This window comes from Magnolia sinica, chromosome 8 (genome assembly GCF_029962835.1).
Source record: "Magnolia sinica isolate HGM2019 chromosome 8, MsV1, whole genome shotgun sequence".
Classification (NCBI taxonomy): Eukaryota; Viridiplantae; Streptophyta; class Magnoliopsida; order Magnoliales; family Magnoliaceae; genus Magnolia; species Magnolia sinica.
In genome coordinates, this window is record NC_080580.1 from 86,129,066 (window position 1) to 86,149,128 (window position 20,063).

At 40.5% G+C, this 20,063-nt stretch overlaps 1 protein-coding gene across 7 annotated transcripts; it reads right to left on the reverse strand.

Moving 5' to 3' along the window:
• Nucleotides 1-1,719: 1,719 nt before the first annotated feature.
• LOC131253578 (cysteine protease ATG4B-like) lies at nucleotides 1,720-19,687 on the reverse strand. Of its 7 annotated transcripts, none has more exons than XM_058254630.1 (10): nucleotides 19,517-19,684; nucleotides 13,320-13,410; nucleotides 12,997-13,215; nucleotides 12,822-12,907; nucleotides 12,109-12,159; nucleotides 11,310-11,695; nucleotides 4,025-4,163; nucleotides 3,478-3,533; nucleotides 3,268-3,338; nucleotides 1,720-2,291 (listed from the first exon to the last, which is right to left on the reverse strand). In XM_058254630.1, the coding sequence occupies exons 3-10, from the start codon at nucleotides 13,196-13,198 to the stop codon at nucleotides 2,071-2,073; spliced, it is 1,212 nt and encodes a 403-aa protein (XP_058110613.1). In that variant the 5' UTR covers nucleotides 13,199-13,215; nucleotides 13,320-13,410; nucleotides 19,517-19,684; the 3' UTR covers nucleotides 1,720-2,070. The 7 variants fall into 7 exon arrangements, with proteins under 7 accessions (XP_058110613.1, XP_058110614.1, XP_058110610.1 ...); XM_058254631.1 differs by having other exon boundaries at nucleotides 13,320-13,450; XM_058254627.1 differs by having other exon boundaries at nucleotides 12,997-13,459; nucleotides 19,517-19,685.
• Nucleotides 19,688-20,063: the final 376 nt, after the last annotated feature.

Sequence of the window (20,063 nt, forward strand, 5' to 3'; positions counted from 1 at the left end):
CGTTAATCATAAGGCATATCTAGTTGAGAAGACATTCTGGATGCCCTGATGTAGCCAACGAGAATCCTGATCTTTTGCACCTCATATCTTTAGGAGAACCTCTCAATGAGACTAGGACTTTCTCTTATGTGTTGGTGAGGGGACCAAAACATGTATTTATAAGAAAGATGGCTAGAGAAGTTTACCCATCACACTTCTCTCCTCTAAGGTCTTAATCGTGTATAGGGACTGTGGTTCAAGTGTTATGCTCCAAACCTATTTACAATGATCACAACTGTAATAGTGTCCACTGAATCGCTCAATTTGAATAATCCAATAGTCAAATCTAAACCAATGATCATGTGTGACCCACCTGATAAGAGTCTTACATGTCATCCTGTAGCATCCACAAAAATCAAGTAAGCTATCTATTACTCATCACCAAAAGAAGGCCATCCAACCTATCCATCGGAACAATGTGAGAGTGGGCACTCACCCTTGATTTACAGAGCAGCTGAATTTTGAAACGGGCTGATTTTCAGCCTGCCCCTTCATCCAAACGAGATGGAAAGGTTCCATATGGCCTGGACTTAATATATACAACACGATGGGCCCTCCCAAATCAAGGGTGGACGTTCCTTCCCAACTAGTTCTTGTAACGTGGCCCACACGATTCACTGATCAGCCTGATTTTGGGACCTACAAGTAAGTTATGATGAAGCATATGATGGACGGGTTGGATTCTATGCATGCATCATGTCGGCCTCTTATGTTGGTAACACATACCAATAACACAGGAGTGCCACCCTTAAGATAAAATCTCCAGCTTGAAGGAAGCTGGAGATTTTAAAAGATCAGCTGCTTGTGACGAGTCAGCCTCTGCCTCTTTCGCCTGATAAACGGCTTCAGTAACCCTCCGATCACATTCTTCTTCTTACATCTTGTTGCAAGTGATCTAAAATCATATCAAGGCCCTCCATTACAAGACGATATTTCAACTTTGGAGCTTCAACAACCGTCCAACATATTCCATTAGCTTTCTCACTTCTCTTGAATTGGATTGCATTTTCAATTTTATCAAATTTTATATTGTAGAACTGATTTTCATTATTTCCACTTAAGCATTTTATGTTGTAGAACTGATTTTTATTATTGCCACTTAAGCAGAGACTGCAATTGCGAGCAGATAAGAGTACTTAACACCTTCCTCCTCTATCACCAAGGTCACTTACCCAGATAACGGATTTTTAAAAGCCAGACAACTGATTTTTAAAATCATTGAGTCGGTCTTCTAAAACTTCATAGTTCCAACTCACAATGAACAACTGTTTAAAATTTGAGCTAGCAGTGCAACTATTTTTCTTAATTATTCAACAATGTAGCAGTTTATCTGACTGCGACTTTGAGCACAATCTCACACCTCCTTGCATGTGAATTGCTAATTTCAAACCGCCCCATACTGCAATCACTGAACAAAAACACACCATGTTCCAATGTGGCACATCAGTGTAGGACCCCAGACATTCGTATGGTGGGGTGCTACATTGAGTAGCGGCACGGACACGAAAGCTTCGGACCCTACTCTGGTTTGGTCCGTTTATCAGGTGGGCACCACACACATGAAGAAAGCCGGTTACAGAACTCGCACTGGAGTGGACAGTGATGAATGCTCTGGACCTGCACACAACTCTCATGTTGACGCAACGGGCGCACTTGAAATTGATTTTGCGGCGGGAAGCGGAAAGGTAATAAAGGTCATAATCTCTTGCAAGAATTTTTTCATATCATACAAATAATACAGCTTTTATTTTTGTTTTAAATTAAAATAAATTGATTCAAGATAGAGACAAGTTGGCTACCATACACGTGTGACAGAATCAGCATCATCGCCACCGTCGCAACCATGGCCATCACCATCATCATCACCGCCATTGCCATTGCAATCACCATTGCCATCATCATCTCTAACACATCCAAAAAAAAATGAAAACAGAGAAAACAGTTGGATAGGTTGCAACGGCCACCCACAAACATATGCCTCTTTACCCTGATCAGATATTTACGCCTTCCAAATCCCCCCAAGTTGGATCCTCATAGGATTTGCCACTCATCCTCATGCGTGTCATCAGCACCACAGTCATGCAACTTGTCTGCATCGAAGGTATCCTGACTGCTATCTAATCCCTCGACTGGCTCATCAGAATGATGGACCGATTTCAGAAGATTGCGAGATTGGGCCACGGTGAACAGTGGAGCTCCATTTGACTGACCTGCTAGCTCGGAAGCTCGAGCACAGAAATCATCAAAATCACCTGCGTGCACACCCATCAAGGAACCTCTCTAGTCAACACACACCCAAAGAGCATGATATAAAAAGAACAAAAAAAAAAAAAAACAAAAAACAAAAAACAAGAGAAGCAATTTGCACAATCAGAGAGAAAAGATGGAATTCACATAAATGTGCCGACTTGGCAGGACTGCACAATGTCCGAGCCACCTTATCAGGTGGTGCTCTGACCATGACGTACTCCAAAAGTCAACTCATCAGCTGGGCCACACTTGCACAATAAAGACCATCAGTTATCTTTTCCAAATTGTCCACCTCCCTCGTCTGTACAGGGAGGGAATTAGGTGCAGCCCCAGCCTCACCCAAGAAGGTGCAGCCCTTACCGTGGGCCCACCTTCATGTATTCTATATCCACAGTGTCCATCTGTTTTGCAAGATCATTTTGGGGTATGAGCCCAAAAACGAAACAGATCCAAATCTCACATAGACCATACCATAGGAAACAGTGGTGATTGACCATTAAAATCTTCTTGTGGGCCACAAGTTTTGTATCAAGCTGATATTTGCTTTTTTTACCTTCATCCAGGTTTGTGTGATCCTATCAACAGATTGGATGAAAAATAAACAATACGGTGGGCCCTAGGAAGATTTTAATGGTGGGGTGTTCAATCATCTTCGTTTCCTATAGTATAGTCCACCTGAGATTTGGATCTGCTTCATTTTTGGGCTCATGCCCTAAAATGATCTGGCAAAACAGATGGACAGTATGGATGTAGAAGACATACATGAAGGTGGGCCCTACGGTAAGGGCTGCACAGTCTTGGGCGAGGCCAGGGCCACACTTAATCCACCCCCATCTGTTCATGGCCTCGCCTACTTTTGAGTTAGGTCATGTACCAGGTGGCCCCCACCTGACAAATGGCCCAGTCCTGGAACTTCATGAATTAAAAAAGAAAAAGAAAAAGAAAAAAAGAAAAGGTCAGAAGCAGTAGCCCACCAACCTTTGCCACGGCAATAAAATCCAATTGCCAAGGATGGGTCGATTGTGTCAAGGGGCATCTGCCGCACAACACTGGAGCAGATTGCAAGAAGGAAATTAAAATAAAAGTAAAAGAAAAACAAGTAAGGCAGAAACAGTAAGGTCTACAAATGTTACCATCTCTCATCATGAATGAACAAAAACTAAAAATAAAAAGGACCTCCCAATATACCTGGGATGATAGGATGAAGTATCCGCCTCTAGATTATCCAATGCAATATCAACCGCCTGACATAATAAACATCACGAAGAGGTCAAGCACCACCTATCGAGCAATGTGCATAGGCTCTTAGAAGTCAATTGGCATTTGCAAGCATGGTTTTTAATTGGTGGAATTAGGCCCCATTCAAATGGAATGAAAAAATAAATTTTGATGTAGGAGAATGTCATAGCACTTTTAACAATTACAAAAAAAAGAAGAAGAAGAAGAAGAAGAAGAAAAAGAAAGAAAGAAAGAAAGAAAGAAAAGAAAAGAAAAGAAAGAAAGAAAGAAGAGAAGAAATTCGATTATGCATCTCCAATAATTATACATTATTCAGATTTTAGGAAGATCTGAAACAAGTCAAGCTGGTTGTTGCACTACTTATACTTTATCGAAAGTCGCATGGCAACCACTTGTATGACAAGCACATAAAAACAGTAGACATCTGTTTTATAAAATTGTGGAGCCCATGAATGATTAGATAGTAAACAGAACAAATTCAAGATTATGATTGTACCGGTTGAACTTCGTGTGGGTCCAGATAGATTGCTTTATCATCTTGCACGCCAACAATATAAGTTGAAGCCCCAGGTTTCCCACCCAAGATTCCAAGACTCTGAGGGAAGGTGAATGTTTCCCGTAGCAATGGGATATACCTGATTAAGAAGTCAAATTAACTGAATCTTTTAAGGCACTAGATCTTACATGAATTGCACATCAGAAGAACCATGCTCCTCTGACCATCCAATACAGTCATACAAGTGATCATATAGGAATGGATTAAAAATTTTATATATAAAAAAAGAAATTGTCAGAAACATATTCGGAGGAGCATCAGAAGAAAATTTCAGAAGATAAATGATCTAATGAAAGGAAAACCACCCGGAATCCAAGCTAAAGCAATTAATTTCTCTCATGGGAAATGCTCCAGTGCTCCTACTTGCAATGGTTCAGTTGGACGGTCCAGTCGATCAATCTGAATGAACTGTCTATATAACACATTTCATGGACTACTATGCAAAAATCGTACTGATAGGATGATCCCATCCATCCTTTATTTCGCCTTAATTTCTCTAGCCACCCATTTTCCAAGCCATAAATAGAATGGTTATGATTGCTTAAGAGAGAAATCCATTATAATCATAAGCAACCCATAATGGCTCTAACAAATAGATGTATCAAATTGTGGATTCAACTTATTGGAGTATAAATAATCTTGACCAACCATATTAAATTTCATAATGTTGCAGGGTTAAAGAACGTGTTCATAGGATTAGCTGAAATGAGGATCTTGAGATGGAAGAGTGGCAAGACAGCGAAGGACAGAATTAGAAATGATTGCATTTGAGGGAATTTAGGAGTAGCACCACTAGGCAATAAAGATGAGGGAAAGCATGCTTGGTTTGGTCATGTGCATCAGAGACCAAGAACAGCATTAGTTAGAAGACGTAAGCTGGTACAAGTTGAAGGCTCTAAAAGGGCAAGGGGAAGGCCCATAAGGATCATGGATGTAGTAAGAAAAGATGATGAACTATGGTCTAACTGAATCTCTGGTCTAACTGAATGTCTGGCCCTTGAAAGAGTAGAAGAGCAGAACAAGATTCATGTAACTGATCCCAATTAATTGTGAAAAGGGTTAGATGATGATGATTATGATGATGGTATTATATGCCACTGATCAAATGGTTAGTATTTTCCAGATAATTGAGATGTGTGCATGGTAGCCTATGAAATGTGCCTTGGACCTAATAAATAGTCTGGATCAATGGATTGGACTAAGTATCCCAATGCAACTACAAGTTCTATAACATAAGTGCTCTGACAGCAGTCAAGCACTTATCCTCTTATATGGTGACTTCTTTTTGTGAAGGTGGAGATAAATTGTAAAAAGGAGTAAGCACAAACACAAATATCAGAACAATAAGGTTTCTACCTGGAACCCTCTCACTTAGCAAGCAGGCACACATTTGTCAGATCTATGCCAGTCGTCAGCTGGAACTGCCCTTTCTTAAAAATCAGGCTAGTCTGATCATCAGATGAGAAAAATGTATCTGATGAATATGAGTCAGTGTTGCCGGTCAATGTCACTTTACAATAGTTAATTTCTTAAACATGTGGCTCATCTGATGATCTGATTACCTGATTTCTAAAACAACTCAGCTACAGGGTGAGGCCTGATGAGCGACTTAGATCTTGCTCGCAGGAGCAATGTTGTCACAGCAAGTTGCCAAAAGATGCAGTGTGGCTGTCTCAAGAATATTTGAGCAAACTTAATGAGGAAAAGATTAAATGGAAGCGACGATCGAGGGCCACTTGGGGGAGGGTGGTGGGGTGTCTCCATCGACAAACGACCGCTTGCATACAATTCCGACATGAAGTTCATGATATCCCCTTTAACCACTTCCTAAAACTCCTTATAGAAGCCATTGGGACCTGGGGCCTTATTCCTTCCCAAAGATTTCATGGTAGCCTTAACTTCATCCTCCGAAAATGGCCTTTCAATAGATGCAGCTTCAATGTCAGAAAGATTGCAAATCTCAAGATTTTCACCTAAGGGCCTATCGCGCCCCTTACCCCCTTACCCTTCCTTAGCCAGATTGTCTCCATTGTGAAACATATCGGTAGCTAGTTGCTATTCTGTGTTGGTAAGAGGTGGTGTTTGGTGTCCCCCATGTCGTAGAGCTTTGCATGGTGGAGAGGTGAAGGAGATCGTGAGGCTGCTGGATCGCCTACAGCTGTTGTTCCCTTCACCAAGCCTTCTGGATCGCTTATATTGGAATGCTTATCCACTGGGTTCCTTTTCAGGTAAGTCCCTCTATTAAAAGATTCAGTCTCCAGCGATCTCAAGAGAAGATGAATGCTACCATGCCTTTTGGTTTTATGGGGCCCCTCCCAAGGTCGCTTCCTTTGCATGGTTGGTGGGAGGAAGTGCATTCTCACAATCGATAACCTTCAGAAGAGGGCCATAACTCTCCCAAATGTTTGCCTCATATGTATGGCAGACACAGAGTCTGTTGATCATTTACTCATTTATTGCACGTATGCCCGTCATGTATGGTCTCATCTTTTCTAGTCTTTTAATATAGATTGGGTGATGCCTTCTTCAATAGCTTCTTTGCTAAAGATGTGGCATGAGGTCCACCTTCCTAAGACCGACTGAACTGTCTAGTGCCTATCCTTATTAGCGGTTCTTTGGAACATTTGAGTGAGTGGAACTCCGGGTGCTTTCGCAACAAGAGGGCACCCTATAAGGAATCTTTTTGGAAAATTAAGAGGGATGTTATAGAATGGGCATTTATTTGCTCTAATATAGATATTGGGGATGTGTGTTGTATATTGGATTTTATTTTATTTTTGAGAGATAACGAAAACTTTATTAGAAAAAGCAAAGAGGAATAAAAAAAGATAGCTAATCTGCTGAGGGAGCGGATCGACTAGAGCCCAAAAAAAGATAAATTACAACTTTGTAGCTTGACAACAGAAGAGGTCCAGTCTGTTATGAAAGAAATCACCCTGAGCATAATACTCTCAAACGAATTGGAGATACCATTAAAACATCTAGCATTCCTTTCTTCCCACACTGCCCACCAAGCTGCCAAGAGAGATTCTCCAGACTAAAGATCTTTGCTTTCCACGCGTAAATCCATACCATGCTTGAAAAAAACTGCGAGATGAGCAAGGAGAAACCCAAGAGATGTTAAACCGAGAAAGGAGGTAGATGTTAAACCGAGAAAGGAGGTAATTCCGAATCTGACAGGAAAGAGAACAATGGATAAAAAGATGATCCACCATTTCTTCATCAACCACACAACAAAGACAGATATTTGTGAGATACATTCCCCTTTTTCTGAGATTGTCTATTGCCAGCACCTTTTTTTTACCCACCAACCAACCAAAAACTGGTATCTTGGGGGGGACTTGAATCTTCCAAACTTGCTCAGAGGATTCATCTTCTGCTGACTGCATATGGCCGGAGAGGAAGCTATAGAACGATTTTACCGAAAATAACCCTGTTTTTTCAGCTACCACAAAATCCTATCTGCGCTAAGAAGATCCATTTTGTTGTTTTGGATACGATTCAGGAGCGCAACGAATTCTTCAATCTCCCTGTCTCAAAGGTTTCTTCTACACTTCGGATTCCACACCACTTCTCCCCCAATGACTAAGTAACACCCCTCCACTGAAATGGCCTTGTTAGCGGCAAGGTTATAAATATGCAGGAAAGCACTTAAGGGACTCGTCCCCCACCCGGATATCCTCCCAGAAATGGATGCAATTACCTTTACCAATTGCAAAGCAAATACCTTTTAGAACCTCCTCTTTCATCGATAAAATACCTTTCCAAAGGGCCGAGGCTTTATAATTAGGAGAATCCTTTGTCCACCATCCCCCACTCGAAGCACCATATTTACTTTTGACTAGATTGTTCCAAAGAGCGCCGCTCTCGGTCCCAAGTCTCCACGTCCATTTGCCTATGAGGGCCCGATTCATGTTTTTGAGATCTTTTATACCTGCCCCTCCTTTATCAATATGATTACAGACCTCCTTCCAACTGACCAAATGGAATTTTTAATTCTCTTCTTTTCCATGCCACAAAAAATCCCATCTAAGTTTTTCTAGAGATGCTAGAATCGATGCCGGACATTTAAAGAGGGACATGAAGTAGAAGGGAAGATTTGATAACGCTACCTTAATGAGAGTTAACCGGTCACCCAAGGATAGATATCTACATTCCCATCTAGCTAGATACACACCAAATCTTTCAATTACCTTATCCCACATGAACTTTGGGGGCTTTTCTATGCATAAAGTGAGACAGACAAAAGAAGTTGGGAGACGGCCTGCCGAGCACCGATAAAAAATTAGCTTCTTTAGAGTGGCTTTTTTTTTCCCAAGTTGTGGTGAATAAAAATCATGAATTATCCTTCATATATATATAAAAAAAAAAAAAGGGACTCTTGTCTTTTTCTTTTTTTCTTTTATTATCCTTTTTAAAAATTACTTTGAAAAACATACAAGAGTACTTTAATGATTTTGATCATTTGTACCTTTCTTGAGTGTAGAATCATGTTTTAAAAAAAGGGGGGCATTTTATTCCATTGCGAATAAAAATATGTTTTGGTTTCTTTGTTTTGGGTTTTTGAACATCGAAATCTCCAAATCTTCTCTTTCAAAAGAGAGAGGGGATTTTAATATGGGAGTGCATTTTTCATGTTTCGTAAGCAAAAGGTACAACGAATGAAGAAAAAAATTGAATTCTTAAGTAATTTTAGGTCCATTTACGCACTTTACGACTATCGTATGATTCCCACTATCATATGATTATTTAATATTTACGATTTGGGTGTACGATTCGAACCATACACCCACATTATACGATATGAATAGTATGATTCTGATAACACTTGCGTATTTGTATGTATGGATTTATGTATAAATGAGAAGGTTCAAGTCCAACCACTTGGACCACAAGTTACGGTCCACCCAACAGATAACTTCAACCCTATTATGTTCATGCAACATCCAACCCTTTCAACAGGTTGGCCCCACCATGAGAATCACTAGTGCAAAAATCAGCCCTATCTATTCATCAGGTGGGCCACACCAAAGAAAACAATATCCAGCCAAACATAAATAGAAGAATACCAGTGTTGTCTATTCAATGAGTGGATGTGGCTGATTTTTCCACAACATGAACCTCATGATGGGGCAACCTATTGGACAGATTAAATGTTGCAAGCACAGGTAAGGTTGAAGTTATATGCTGGGTAGGCTGCAAATACACACACGCGCACGTATTCAAATGTATATGCATAATATAAACACATCCACACACACACACACAGATATGTGTTCGTGATATCCATGCCCCATGTATGATGCATATTATCACCTCTAAATACACACATGTATGTATTTATATGTATGTGTATACATAAACACATCTACACAAGGGATCCCGAAAGGGTTTCTTCAAAGCCTCAAGGGGCCTAAGGCAAGGCACCCACTATCCCCATTTTTGTTCACGGTAGTAGCAGAGGCCTTGAGTGCAATGTTATCAAAAGGTCAGCAGCTCCAATTAATTCTGGGCTGTCGCAGTTTGATTCCAGGCCGACTGTCTCCCATTTGCAGTTCGTAAATGACACACTTCTATTTTGTGAAGCAGATCTGGCAAAGATAGATAGTTTGCAAAAAATTCTAGGTTGCTTTGAAGAGGTTTCCGGGCCGAAAATCAATGCACATAAAAGCGAGATGTTGGGGATAGGGCTATCCAAAGAAGACGTGATAGAGCTTGCGGCAATTTTTTGATGCGAAGCAGGATCCTTCCCCTCTTCCTATTTGGGGCTTCCCCTATGCATGGGGAAACCCCCTAAGCATTTGTGGAGCAAGGTAATCGAGAGGTTTGAATGGAAACTGTCAAGATGGAAAGGAAGGCATCTTTCTCTAGCTGGGTGAATTACTCTCATCAAGTGGGCACTCTCCAAATCTTCCTTTATATTACATGTCTCTATTCAGACGCCCGAACTCAGTTTTACAGAAACTTGAAAAAATCAGAAGGGACTTCCTATGGCATGGGGTGGAGTATAAGCACAGATTTCATCTCCTAAGCTGGAGCGAAGTCTGCCGTCCTCTAGCTGAAGGTGGCACGGGGATTAGGGATCTTGAATCTATGAATATGGTGTTGCTGGGAAAATGGCAATGGAGGTTTGGGGTCGAGGATGGAAGGTTGTGGAGAGATTTCTTACCTCATAGGCACGGGCTGGAAGAGAGAGGCTGGGAGACTAAAAAAGTCCCCTCTTTATCGGGTCTCAGCTATGTGGAAGGCCATCCTAGTGGTATCTCCCTCAGTTATAGCTTCCTCAGCATTTTCTCTTGGTAATGGCGATTGCATTAGGTTCTGGGAGGATCTGTGGTGTGGGTCCAGATCGCTGCAAGGAGACTTCCCTTCTTTGGGGGCGCTGTCCTCTCCTACCCTGGCTGGCAAGCAGGAAGCAGATATTGACGGTAGACAATCTGCCAAAAAGGGGAATGATTTTACCAAACATCTGCCTTTTTTGTATGAGCAGCGCGGAATCCGTAGACCACCTTCTAATCCACTGCCTTTCGCAAGTCAGTTTTGGAACCATATTCTCAAGCTTTTTGACATCGACTGGTCTATGCCGTATTCAGTTTCGCAGTTCATGTGGGCTTGGCATGGTGTTTGTTTGGCAAAGGAGAGGGAAGCAGTGTGGAGGCTGTCTCTTTTAGCTGGTTTTTGGAATCTTTGGGCTGAACGTAATGCTCGGTGTTTTGATAACAAGTGTTGCTCTCAAGATCAGTTTATGAGGAAGGTCTTAAGGGATGTAATTGAATGGGCTACCAAGCACCTTCAGTTAGACCTGAACATAGTCTGTTCTATGTTGGAAGTCTAACCTTCTGGTCTCTTGTATTCTTTTTCCTGGTCTGGCCAGGTTGTTTCCAATAAAATTCATTCATATGCCTTCAAAAAAATAATAATAATAAACACATCTACACATACGATATCCATCCCCCTTGTGTAATGCATATTATCACCCCTCAGCACACTTACCTACAAACGGTAAAAAGCTAAAAGCTATGTCCAATATGATGTTTTTTTCATGCGTTCAAAGATGAAACAATGAACCAAAATCAGCCAAGTTATTTCACACTTTTAAAGCCAAAGAATGTCATGTAAAAGTCATGTCGAACTCTATGATTCAACTCCCATAAACAACTCTCGGAAAAACTAGAAAAGAGAAACATCATCATCGTGTAAGTTACGATTTCAATAATTTTTGTACCTGGGGTTAACCTTGTCGAGCCCAAGAACCAGTGGAACCAATAGGAGAATAGGTGACCAAGCAGCTTGACCATTGCAAAAATCAGAACAGAGCCTGGTAGCATTTTCAATACAGACAACTGGTGCTCCACCCCGTTCCCCATCTTCATCACCAGAAACAATATAAACAGCCATTGGGAAGGACCCATTGCCTTCTTCGACATTGTTCTGCTCTCTCTTGGCACGGACAAGAGTTTCCCATGAGCGGCACGTGGCATATGGGCCCACCCATGAACCAGCAGCTAGGCCATAAGCCTTCCCAGCTTGAAGGAGATTGTGTATTGAGAACACGGATTGCTCGGAATCACCAAATTGATGCAAAATCTCAATATAATCCCGATCAAATGGCTGCATAATCAACATGGAACCATCATGAGCAATCTAAAACACATGACACTTTAATACACCATATCAAATAGCAAACCAGCTTTGTAATTCCAACCATTAAGAAGCTATACCCAAGGAGCCATTTGGCCAAGGTGGCATTCCCATGCAATTGCAAGGAGATAATTCTCAGGGTTGAGTCGGTTGACAATGAATGCAAATATATCATGGACTTCATCAGGCTTTCCGCCAAATACCACAACACTTTTTTTCTTTTTTCAGGAATCAAATACCACAATATTTTGTGGTCAATTGGAGGAGCTGCATTAATTTCTCTGTTGGGAGAAAAAAAAAAATTGCTACATTACAAGAGTAACGACTTCCCTGTCCAAAATGGCACCTAAACTACAATGTAATAGCATATCCATCCATCTCACCTGCTGCACGGGCTTTCTCCAAGATCTCCCTAAGTGATGAAAAAGCAATGCCTGGGAAAGAGGGAAAAAAACAATTATCAGTTTTTTTTTTTTTTTTGGAAAGGTAACACCACCAGGGATAGAACCCAGGATCGCTCACACACACTACACTGTCTCTACTCATCTAATGAACAGGAGGGTTATAGCAGTTCGTATACTCTTAAAAAGAAAGAAGCAAATATAACCAGGATGAATGATCATCTACAAACAGTTAATGGATAAGCTTAAACTGCAAACCATCTTGCACTGCATCACATATGGACATCCAATCCATGCATAGGGTAGGTCACTACACGACAATCACATGGTACAGAAATCACACATTCACACTCATTAGGCAGGCCACCTTGTATGGACAAAGGTTGTATCGTTCAAACCAAAGCAGCTGAATATATGATTTAATGCACACGTGCAACCTGGCTACCGCACAACCAGCCTGATTTGGGGGCAAAGAAATCCTCATGATGGGCCCTATGCATGGCTCAGATGTCTTATTCACATGACATACTGACACATGAGCAAATAAGGTTAGATGAAGCTTAACCTACGACTGGTGTTAGGGAATTCCACCTCTGTAACCAGTAATCGAACAAAATGCATAACAAAATTACTGAAAAACAGAAAACTATAAAGATCCATTCCTTGATATCATTCAAGGATGTAAAACCCAATACCTGGGCAACAAGCATCTGACTGCTTCTAAGCATGCAACCCCAGTAGACATCGCTAGTAAACTTCGAGTCACCAATAGCATCAAAACCTGTCAAAGAACAGATTCACACAATTAAGAGAGGTGAAGTTTGACCACAAAAATCAATTTCTTACTGTCCATTGTAACACAAAGCTGACCTTTCCGATATGTCATCACAATTCGTGATAAGAAATCCTCTGAGAATTCAACTAACCCATTGCTAAGGGTAGCATCACCAGATGACTCTTCTGGCGAAACTTTATAGCATACACCGAGAAGCCATATTTCACTGGTTGAGCTAGAAACATCAGTCCTCGGCCCCAATAAATATTCTTGTAGTCTCCTCATTGAACCGCTCATCACAACTCTCCTCACAGCTGCCGTCCAACCATATTTAGTAGTGTTAGACTCCTTCTCTTTGCAGGAAGCTGACCCAGAGTATGAGTCAAAGATAGAGAAAGTAGATGAAAAGAAGCTTGACAATGAGAAAGCCTTCGTAGACTTAGTATGGCTAGCTTTTTTATCCAAACTAACTGTCTTTGGATCTCTACTAGTGGAATCAGCTGAGCTTCCTGCAGGAAATTTTGAAGCCACAGTTCTCTCAGGTAAGCCCTGCATTACCTAGTCATACATAAAAATACAATGACGGAATTGGTTTGTAGAAGAAAGTCAAAATGTCCAAATATGCTAGAAGGTCCCAACATTTACTTAATTATTTATTATTTTTAGTAGTAACAAGCTCCAACATTAAACATGAAAAATCTAGGCTATCACTACATTAAGCGTGAACCAAAGCGACAACGGATTCAGGTGTGGGAGTGAGGAAGTCTGTTCCAAAATGTTTGCAAGTATAAACAGCTATGAAGTGAAATCAGTGCGCAATTTTGAAGCAGGAGAGGCACTTGGGTAGAAAATTTGTGCAACTATTCTAGGCAATCACAAAGACAGAAGTATTTCATATACTTCTTTGAAAGGTGACTACAGTTTCAGCATTAAAGTAATAGATACAGTTTGCAGGAAGCGGATTGCGTCCTGCCCCGCCGGTATGATAATCCGTCTATGCAGGGGCTCTATGGGGCCCACAATGATGCATTGGTTTTATCCACGCTATCCATCCATTTTTCCAGATCATTTTAGGATATGAGCCCAAAAATAAGGCAGATCCAAAGCTCAAGTGGGCAACACCACAGGAAGCAACAGTGATAATGACACCCCAGCATTGAAACCTTCCTAAGGGCCACCGTGATGTTTATTTGCCATCCAACCTGTTCATAAGGTCATATAGACGTGGATGAAGGGAAAACACAAATTTCAGTTCAATCAAAAACTTCTGCAGCTCCCAAGAAGTTTTTTATGGAGGGTGTTCAATCCCCACTTTGTGGTCCACTTGAACCTTGGGTTTGCCTCATTTTTGGGTTCATACCCTAAAATGATCTGGCAAAATGGATGGACAGTGTGGATAAAACCCATACATCACATTGGGCCCCACAAAGCCTTTCCTGGATGGATTATCGTCCATGTGGGGACAGGACGCAATCCGCTTCCCAGTTCGCAATGCAGAGTTTGGTTCGATGTAGGACACCCTAGAAAATACTTCCATGTTGCTTCTCCTTTCGCAGATATCTAAAAACAAACTCATAAATAATTGTTGAAGAAGTAATTCAAATGAAACCGTCCAAACGGACAGTCCCACTTCAAATGGATTGCATCAGAAAAGTAGAGGTATTTTATTACTAAAATGGTCAATTGGTGGAAATTAATTGGACGTCAAAATGAGAAGTAGCCAACGGTCTGGATTAAAAAAAGTATGAGAATGAAAGATTAAGAAAGTTAAAGCAATCTGACGTTTCAATGATGACCTATTTACACTGAGTTCCACAATTTTGACATTTTGGTTTGAGCTCTGCCACCTGTACAATATCTAAGTGCCTGCATATCAACCATCACACTTAGATGGGGTATTAAAATAAGTATTACTATACAGAAAAAAGAAGGCCATGCCACATGCTTCTAATTTGGACTATGTTTCTATAACGGAAGATGATATGGTAGATCCGTTAAAAACGGAATATGGTAGAGCCATCTCTCCGCATCAAAGTCATTGCTAGGGTGACCAATCAATCCAAGTTGTCCATATGTGGGGCCAAATCACACATATTAGAAAATAGTAGACATTATTAGTTTTCTTCAGTGTTTTTAATAGCTATGTCATGTAGAGTGTAGCTTACACTATGTAGCCCATGAAAATAGCTCAAGTTGCATATAGCCTACGCTACATGATAATTTGCATATATCCTACGCTACATGATAATTTGCACATACTACACGCTACTTCACTCACATTTTTTTTTTTGAAGACACAGGGTGTCCACACCCCTTTTTAAGGCGAGACTATTCCCTGCGGATATACGCAATCACTCACAACCACATGTATCGGGTAATGCCGAGGATGGGAGTCGAACCAACACATGCAGGGAGCAAACCAGAAGTGATGGCCGCTCGCCCAAACCTCATTGGGTGCTACTTAGCTCACGTTACAAGTCATTTTTCACTGATTTGTTACATTTTTTATTTCTAATAAAAATTAGTTGATCTTTTTAATGCTTTTAGTAAAAACAATATAAGTAACAATATTAAATCAGTTTCATTGCTCTTTTTTGTTAACCTTTATACTTAATGATTACCCTTTCCTATTACTTTAGGTTGCATTTGGTTGCACCAAATATCATGGAATTTTGTTAAATTTCATTATTACTCAGGCCAATTTGGTGAATGTCATGAAATTGGTGCAACCAAGCACAACCTTGATTAAAAATCTATAAGTAGCAAGTAGCTTACGCCTCATGCTTCAAAGGAGCGAATGCTACACTACACACTATTGGCTAGTTAAAACAATGGTTTTCTTAACTTCATTGGACTGAATATTGACCATGAATCCTTTTTGTCTTTCTGCCATCTATGAAGGATGGAATTGAACATATTGTTTGGATCATTCAATTTATGTGTATCTTCAACCATTTTCGATCCATGATAAGGTAAAAACTGTATGGACATCTCAGAGTCCCAGCCACATGCTATGGACAAGTGGCTCTACTGTACTCCACTGGCTCAGCCGTATCATCCCCCATCCTGGAATTTAGAAACATCCTAGATTATTTAGTCCTGAGTTTATTGCCTCCGGCACCACTCAGGATGGCCAGCATGTGTCACCCTACTGGGGTCCACATCTGATGCTCTAAACTGTCCACGTTCTAGATGCTTTGTCATATGGAGGCACTGTAAGAAACTTACACCGAACAAGCTATGATTATTTGATCATAGCTTGTTTATTATAACATCAAGAACCCATCAGTTCGGGTTCTGTTGTACCTAGCTGGTCGATTCTTCATTGTAATGGATTTGTTCTGAATGCGCCCGAATGTGCCCTTGGGTCCTTTTCTTTCATAAAGCATTACTTACTGCTCAAAACATATAGACATAGTATCAAGAACATTGGACGTCCAAGTCATCGCACAACCTCCGCATGTGGGCCCCAATGGAGCAACAGATTATAGCAATCCTCACTTGCGACAGAGGTAAAACGAATAGCTATTGAAATTTGACCCCTGTGGTCATGCTATACTGGGTTGTTTTGGCAGGCTCCGCATGGGGAGGATTGGTTGGATGATCACAACCATCCATCTTCAGGGTACTATTGTGGATGATTGATGAGCCATGGATCAAAGGATGGTTTTTATCATCGATTATTAGACATTTTCTAGTTGTGGCCTCTCATTCTAGAGTTAACTAGTGATGCAACATGAAGTGAATACTTTTTCGATGTGCCCCATCCATGCAAATGGCGCGCATGTTTAATTGATCCAGACCATTGACCTTATAGGGGACATGCTAGATTGGTGATGCGCCCAAAAACTTATCCACAATGAAGAGCCTAGCTATCCAATCTTTGACCTTTTTTGAACCATGTGTGCCAATGTGAGAACTGTTTAGTCTGACTTTTGACGTGTGCAATCAACACAACAAAGTCCACCCAATGATCATCCAGAGTGAAAGATCATAGTCATCCAAATTTTGGCCTATTTTTGAAACATGTGCCATGTGATAATTGCTCCAGTCACATTTTTGAGATGAGCAATCAGCATAGCAGAGATCACCTGATGACCTGCTCTGATCAGTGACACATGTTCCTCGTTTCCACTTGAGAAGCGAGTACCCATTCAAATATTGCACTCACATGTTTGATGTTCCTCATCTCCACATGTGAAGCTAGTGCAACTAGCACATCTCGATACGGACCACCTTGTCTATATTGAGACTCTTTCCTTAGATGTCTAGGGAGAGAAGCCCAACAAAGGGTGATCCACTGTAAGGCAAGGTCAAAACAAATTATGAAAAGGCCATCAAGACTGACAAGGGCAAGCATGCCATGCATGTTGACAAGAAAAACAGCCATACAGTCGTCGCTGTGGGAAAAAGAAGGCATCCAGGACTTATGTTACACTCGGACGAGCACTTTAGAGGAAGAGAACACATGATCTGATCAGTGAAACGATTGTGCAACTTGGGGGCTCTTCATTATCAAAGTCTCTCGAGGCAACCATAGGCATATTGCAGCGACATTGCAGATTTGGAGGTTGATGCGAGCTTCAATTTGCAGACAAGTTTTCCACCCAAGGCAAATTGATGCGGCCAGAGTGCAGCCATATGCATAAATGGTCCCCAACATGGGCTCATCTATCCACACATGTGATAAATCTCTTTAAAGATCAGTTTGCATGCCCATGCATAAGGTATCTTATGCCAGTAAGCTGTTATGGGGGGAACAAAATAATCATTGCTTTTGCATTAGTGGGAGAGTTCTAAAGGTAATTAGGAGGGCTAACCTGAATTTTAAGGATTGGGTGTCAACCTTGAGCGGAGTTGTCACTAGGAATTTCCCTTTCTGTTGCCTTTTGGCCGTAATTCTTTGGGCTTTTTGCCCTTTTCTCAGTAAAATAGTAACCTTTCCGGGAAAAATTTGTCGTTCCCCAATTCATAGGTTTTGCTCCTGCTTTTTATGCAATGTAGGTTGTTCCTGCATTCTAGGAAAGTCTGGCTAATGGGCAATTTTAGGAAAGTAGAGATGCAGTTGGTGCTCAAAGTCAAGCACACTCTTAAACTGATTAATTGTGAAATATCATGATATTTGGTGCAACAAAACACACCCAGAGGTTGATTCAAAGGGAACTTTGGGATCTCTATGTTTGGTCACGGCCAAAACACATGTCTATGGCTTTATGAAATCTTGATCAAAAGAATAGTTGCAGAAATTATTATGTTTGGGTGATGCAATCGCAGGGTGATGCAATCGCACCCATCCCACACTTGCATGCTCCACTAGTGCACACAAGAAAAGGCCCAGATGGGATCCCAATTAAGTACATGTGAATGGAGTCCCTTATTTATTTCAGTTTTCTTTTCTTTGTTGTAGTTGTTGTTGTTTTAGTTTCCTTAGTTGTTTCCTTACAATTTTAGAAAGTCCAAGTTATACTTTGATAAGGAATAATCATATTCATGTAACGTTTAAAAATAGGGCCTCATGGCCAAGGTATTCAAAATCGGTTACGTAACGGTAACAGTCATAACCGTTACGTGTTATGGGGTCGAAACGGCCGTTAAAGAAAAAGGGGTTGTAAGGGCCCCATAAAGGCCCAGTAACAGCATTTTTCAATAAATAAAAAACAGATGTAACAGCCGATACGGGGGCTGTAATGGCTGTTATGGCCCGTATCATAACGGTAACGATTGTGACCGTTACGGCCACCATTACCGTTTTGGAACACCTTGCTCATGGCTGTACGTATGGAACAACGTTGAGATTTTGTAATAAGAATCTTCTAAGAGGCTTTTCTACAGGGGAAGAATTGGTAAGCAATTTGTGTGATCTCTAGCATAAAGGCTACATGAGTGTTGGGCTTTGCTCTCAGTCTTTACTCCTTTTTCTATCTATGCATGTAGATGGTTTTTAATGTGATCGCCTCTTATTACAATCTTGTAGTGTGCAATTTGAATATCAATCTGGTATGTAGAATTTCATTGAAATTAGTTTCAGCTTGATCTAGTTGCATTAATTCAACTATTACATCAACTTCAATTTGCAATTATCAGTATAGCCAATTGAGTTGGTTATCAATTTTAGTTCATTTCAATTCCTACAACTAGTTTCCTTCAATCCTAGCTTGCACATCTACCTTCTAACTGCAAAAATTTCCTCTTCAAAAAAGAATAGTCCGATTGACAGCTAGGATCCTTTGACAATGATACTTTTTTGGGATGCCCCCAATCCATGGTAGCTCCCAACAGATGAACGGCCCCAATGTCGTACACGTGTACCCTATGTACAAATATTGATTTCTTAATAACTTCCTAGATTTTGTAAACCTATGTAAAAATTAAATATAAAAAAAAAAGAAAAAAAAAAAAGCAGATAGAGAGAGAGAGAGAGAGAGAGAGAGAGAGAGAGATGATCGCCTACAACCTGTTAAACCCGAAATTAACATACTCCCCGTTCTTACAAGCATTTTCAGCAAAAGTGGAAATAAAAAGAAATTCATAAGGCATAAAAGATGGCTCGTACCATACAACCGATTGTAGGTAATCAGCTCAAAAAAATAAAAAACAAAGAGAAAAAATACATACCCTTGATGGATGGATGAACTTGAGTAATCTGGTATATAAAAAAAAACGGATGGATTTTGGGTCTGCTTCTTATCCTCTAGAGAGATTTTGGGGGTTTTTTTGGGCAAGTTTTAGGGTTTCCGAAAAGCAAAGATGGAAGAAGAGAGGGTCGTTTGTCTTAAAAAACCAACAACAACGGGAAAGTGAGGTATCTGGAGGAGAGGTCTCATGTGCAACGCGTTGGACTACAAGTTTAATTACAGCAGCGGATTACTCCCGGTCCCATTCTATTAATTCATGTGAAATCCAATATTTCAATAGTTTGGTATGACCATTTTTATGCCATATTAAAAAAACAAGGGCCTATCTGGGAGCCTAGATTTGAAAACCCTGTATTTGGAACACTTTAGATTTGTAATTCTCCTAGTGTGTTTGGCACTCTTTAGTGTAAGTTAATTTTAATACAAAAGTACGTATCCATTATATATTTATAGGTGTTTGAATTTAATTACTAAATAAATTTTAATATCTTTAATTAATGAGATATGTAATTTTTGACACAATTGGT

Coding starts and splice junctions, on each gene's coding strand:
- LOC131253578 (XM_058254627.1), bottom strand. CDS start 13,456: ATGCAGGGCTTACCTGAGAGAACTGTGGCTTCAAAATTTCCTGCAGGA. Junction 12,160..12,821: donor GTCAGATGCTTGTTGCCCAG/GTATTGGGTTTT, acceptor CCTCTTTCCCAG/GCATTGCTTTTTCATCACTT. Junction 3,534..4,024: donor ACCCACACGAAGTTCAACCG/GTACAATCATAA, acceptor TTATTATGTCAG/GCGGTTGATATTGCATTGGA.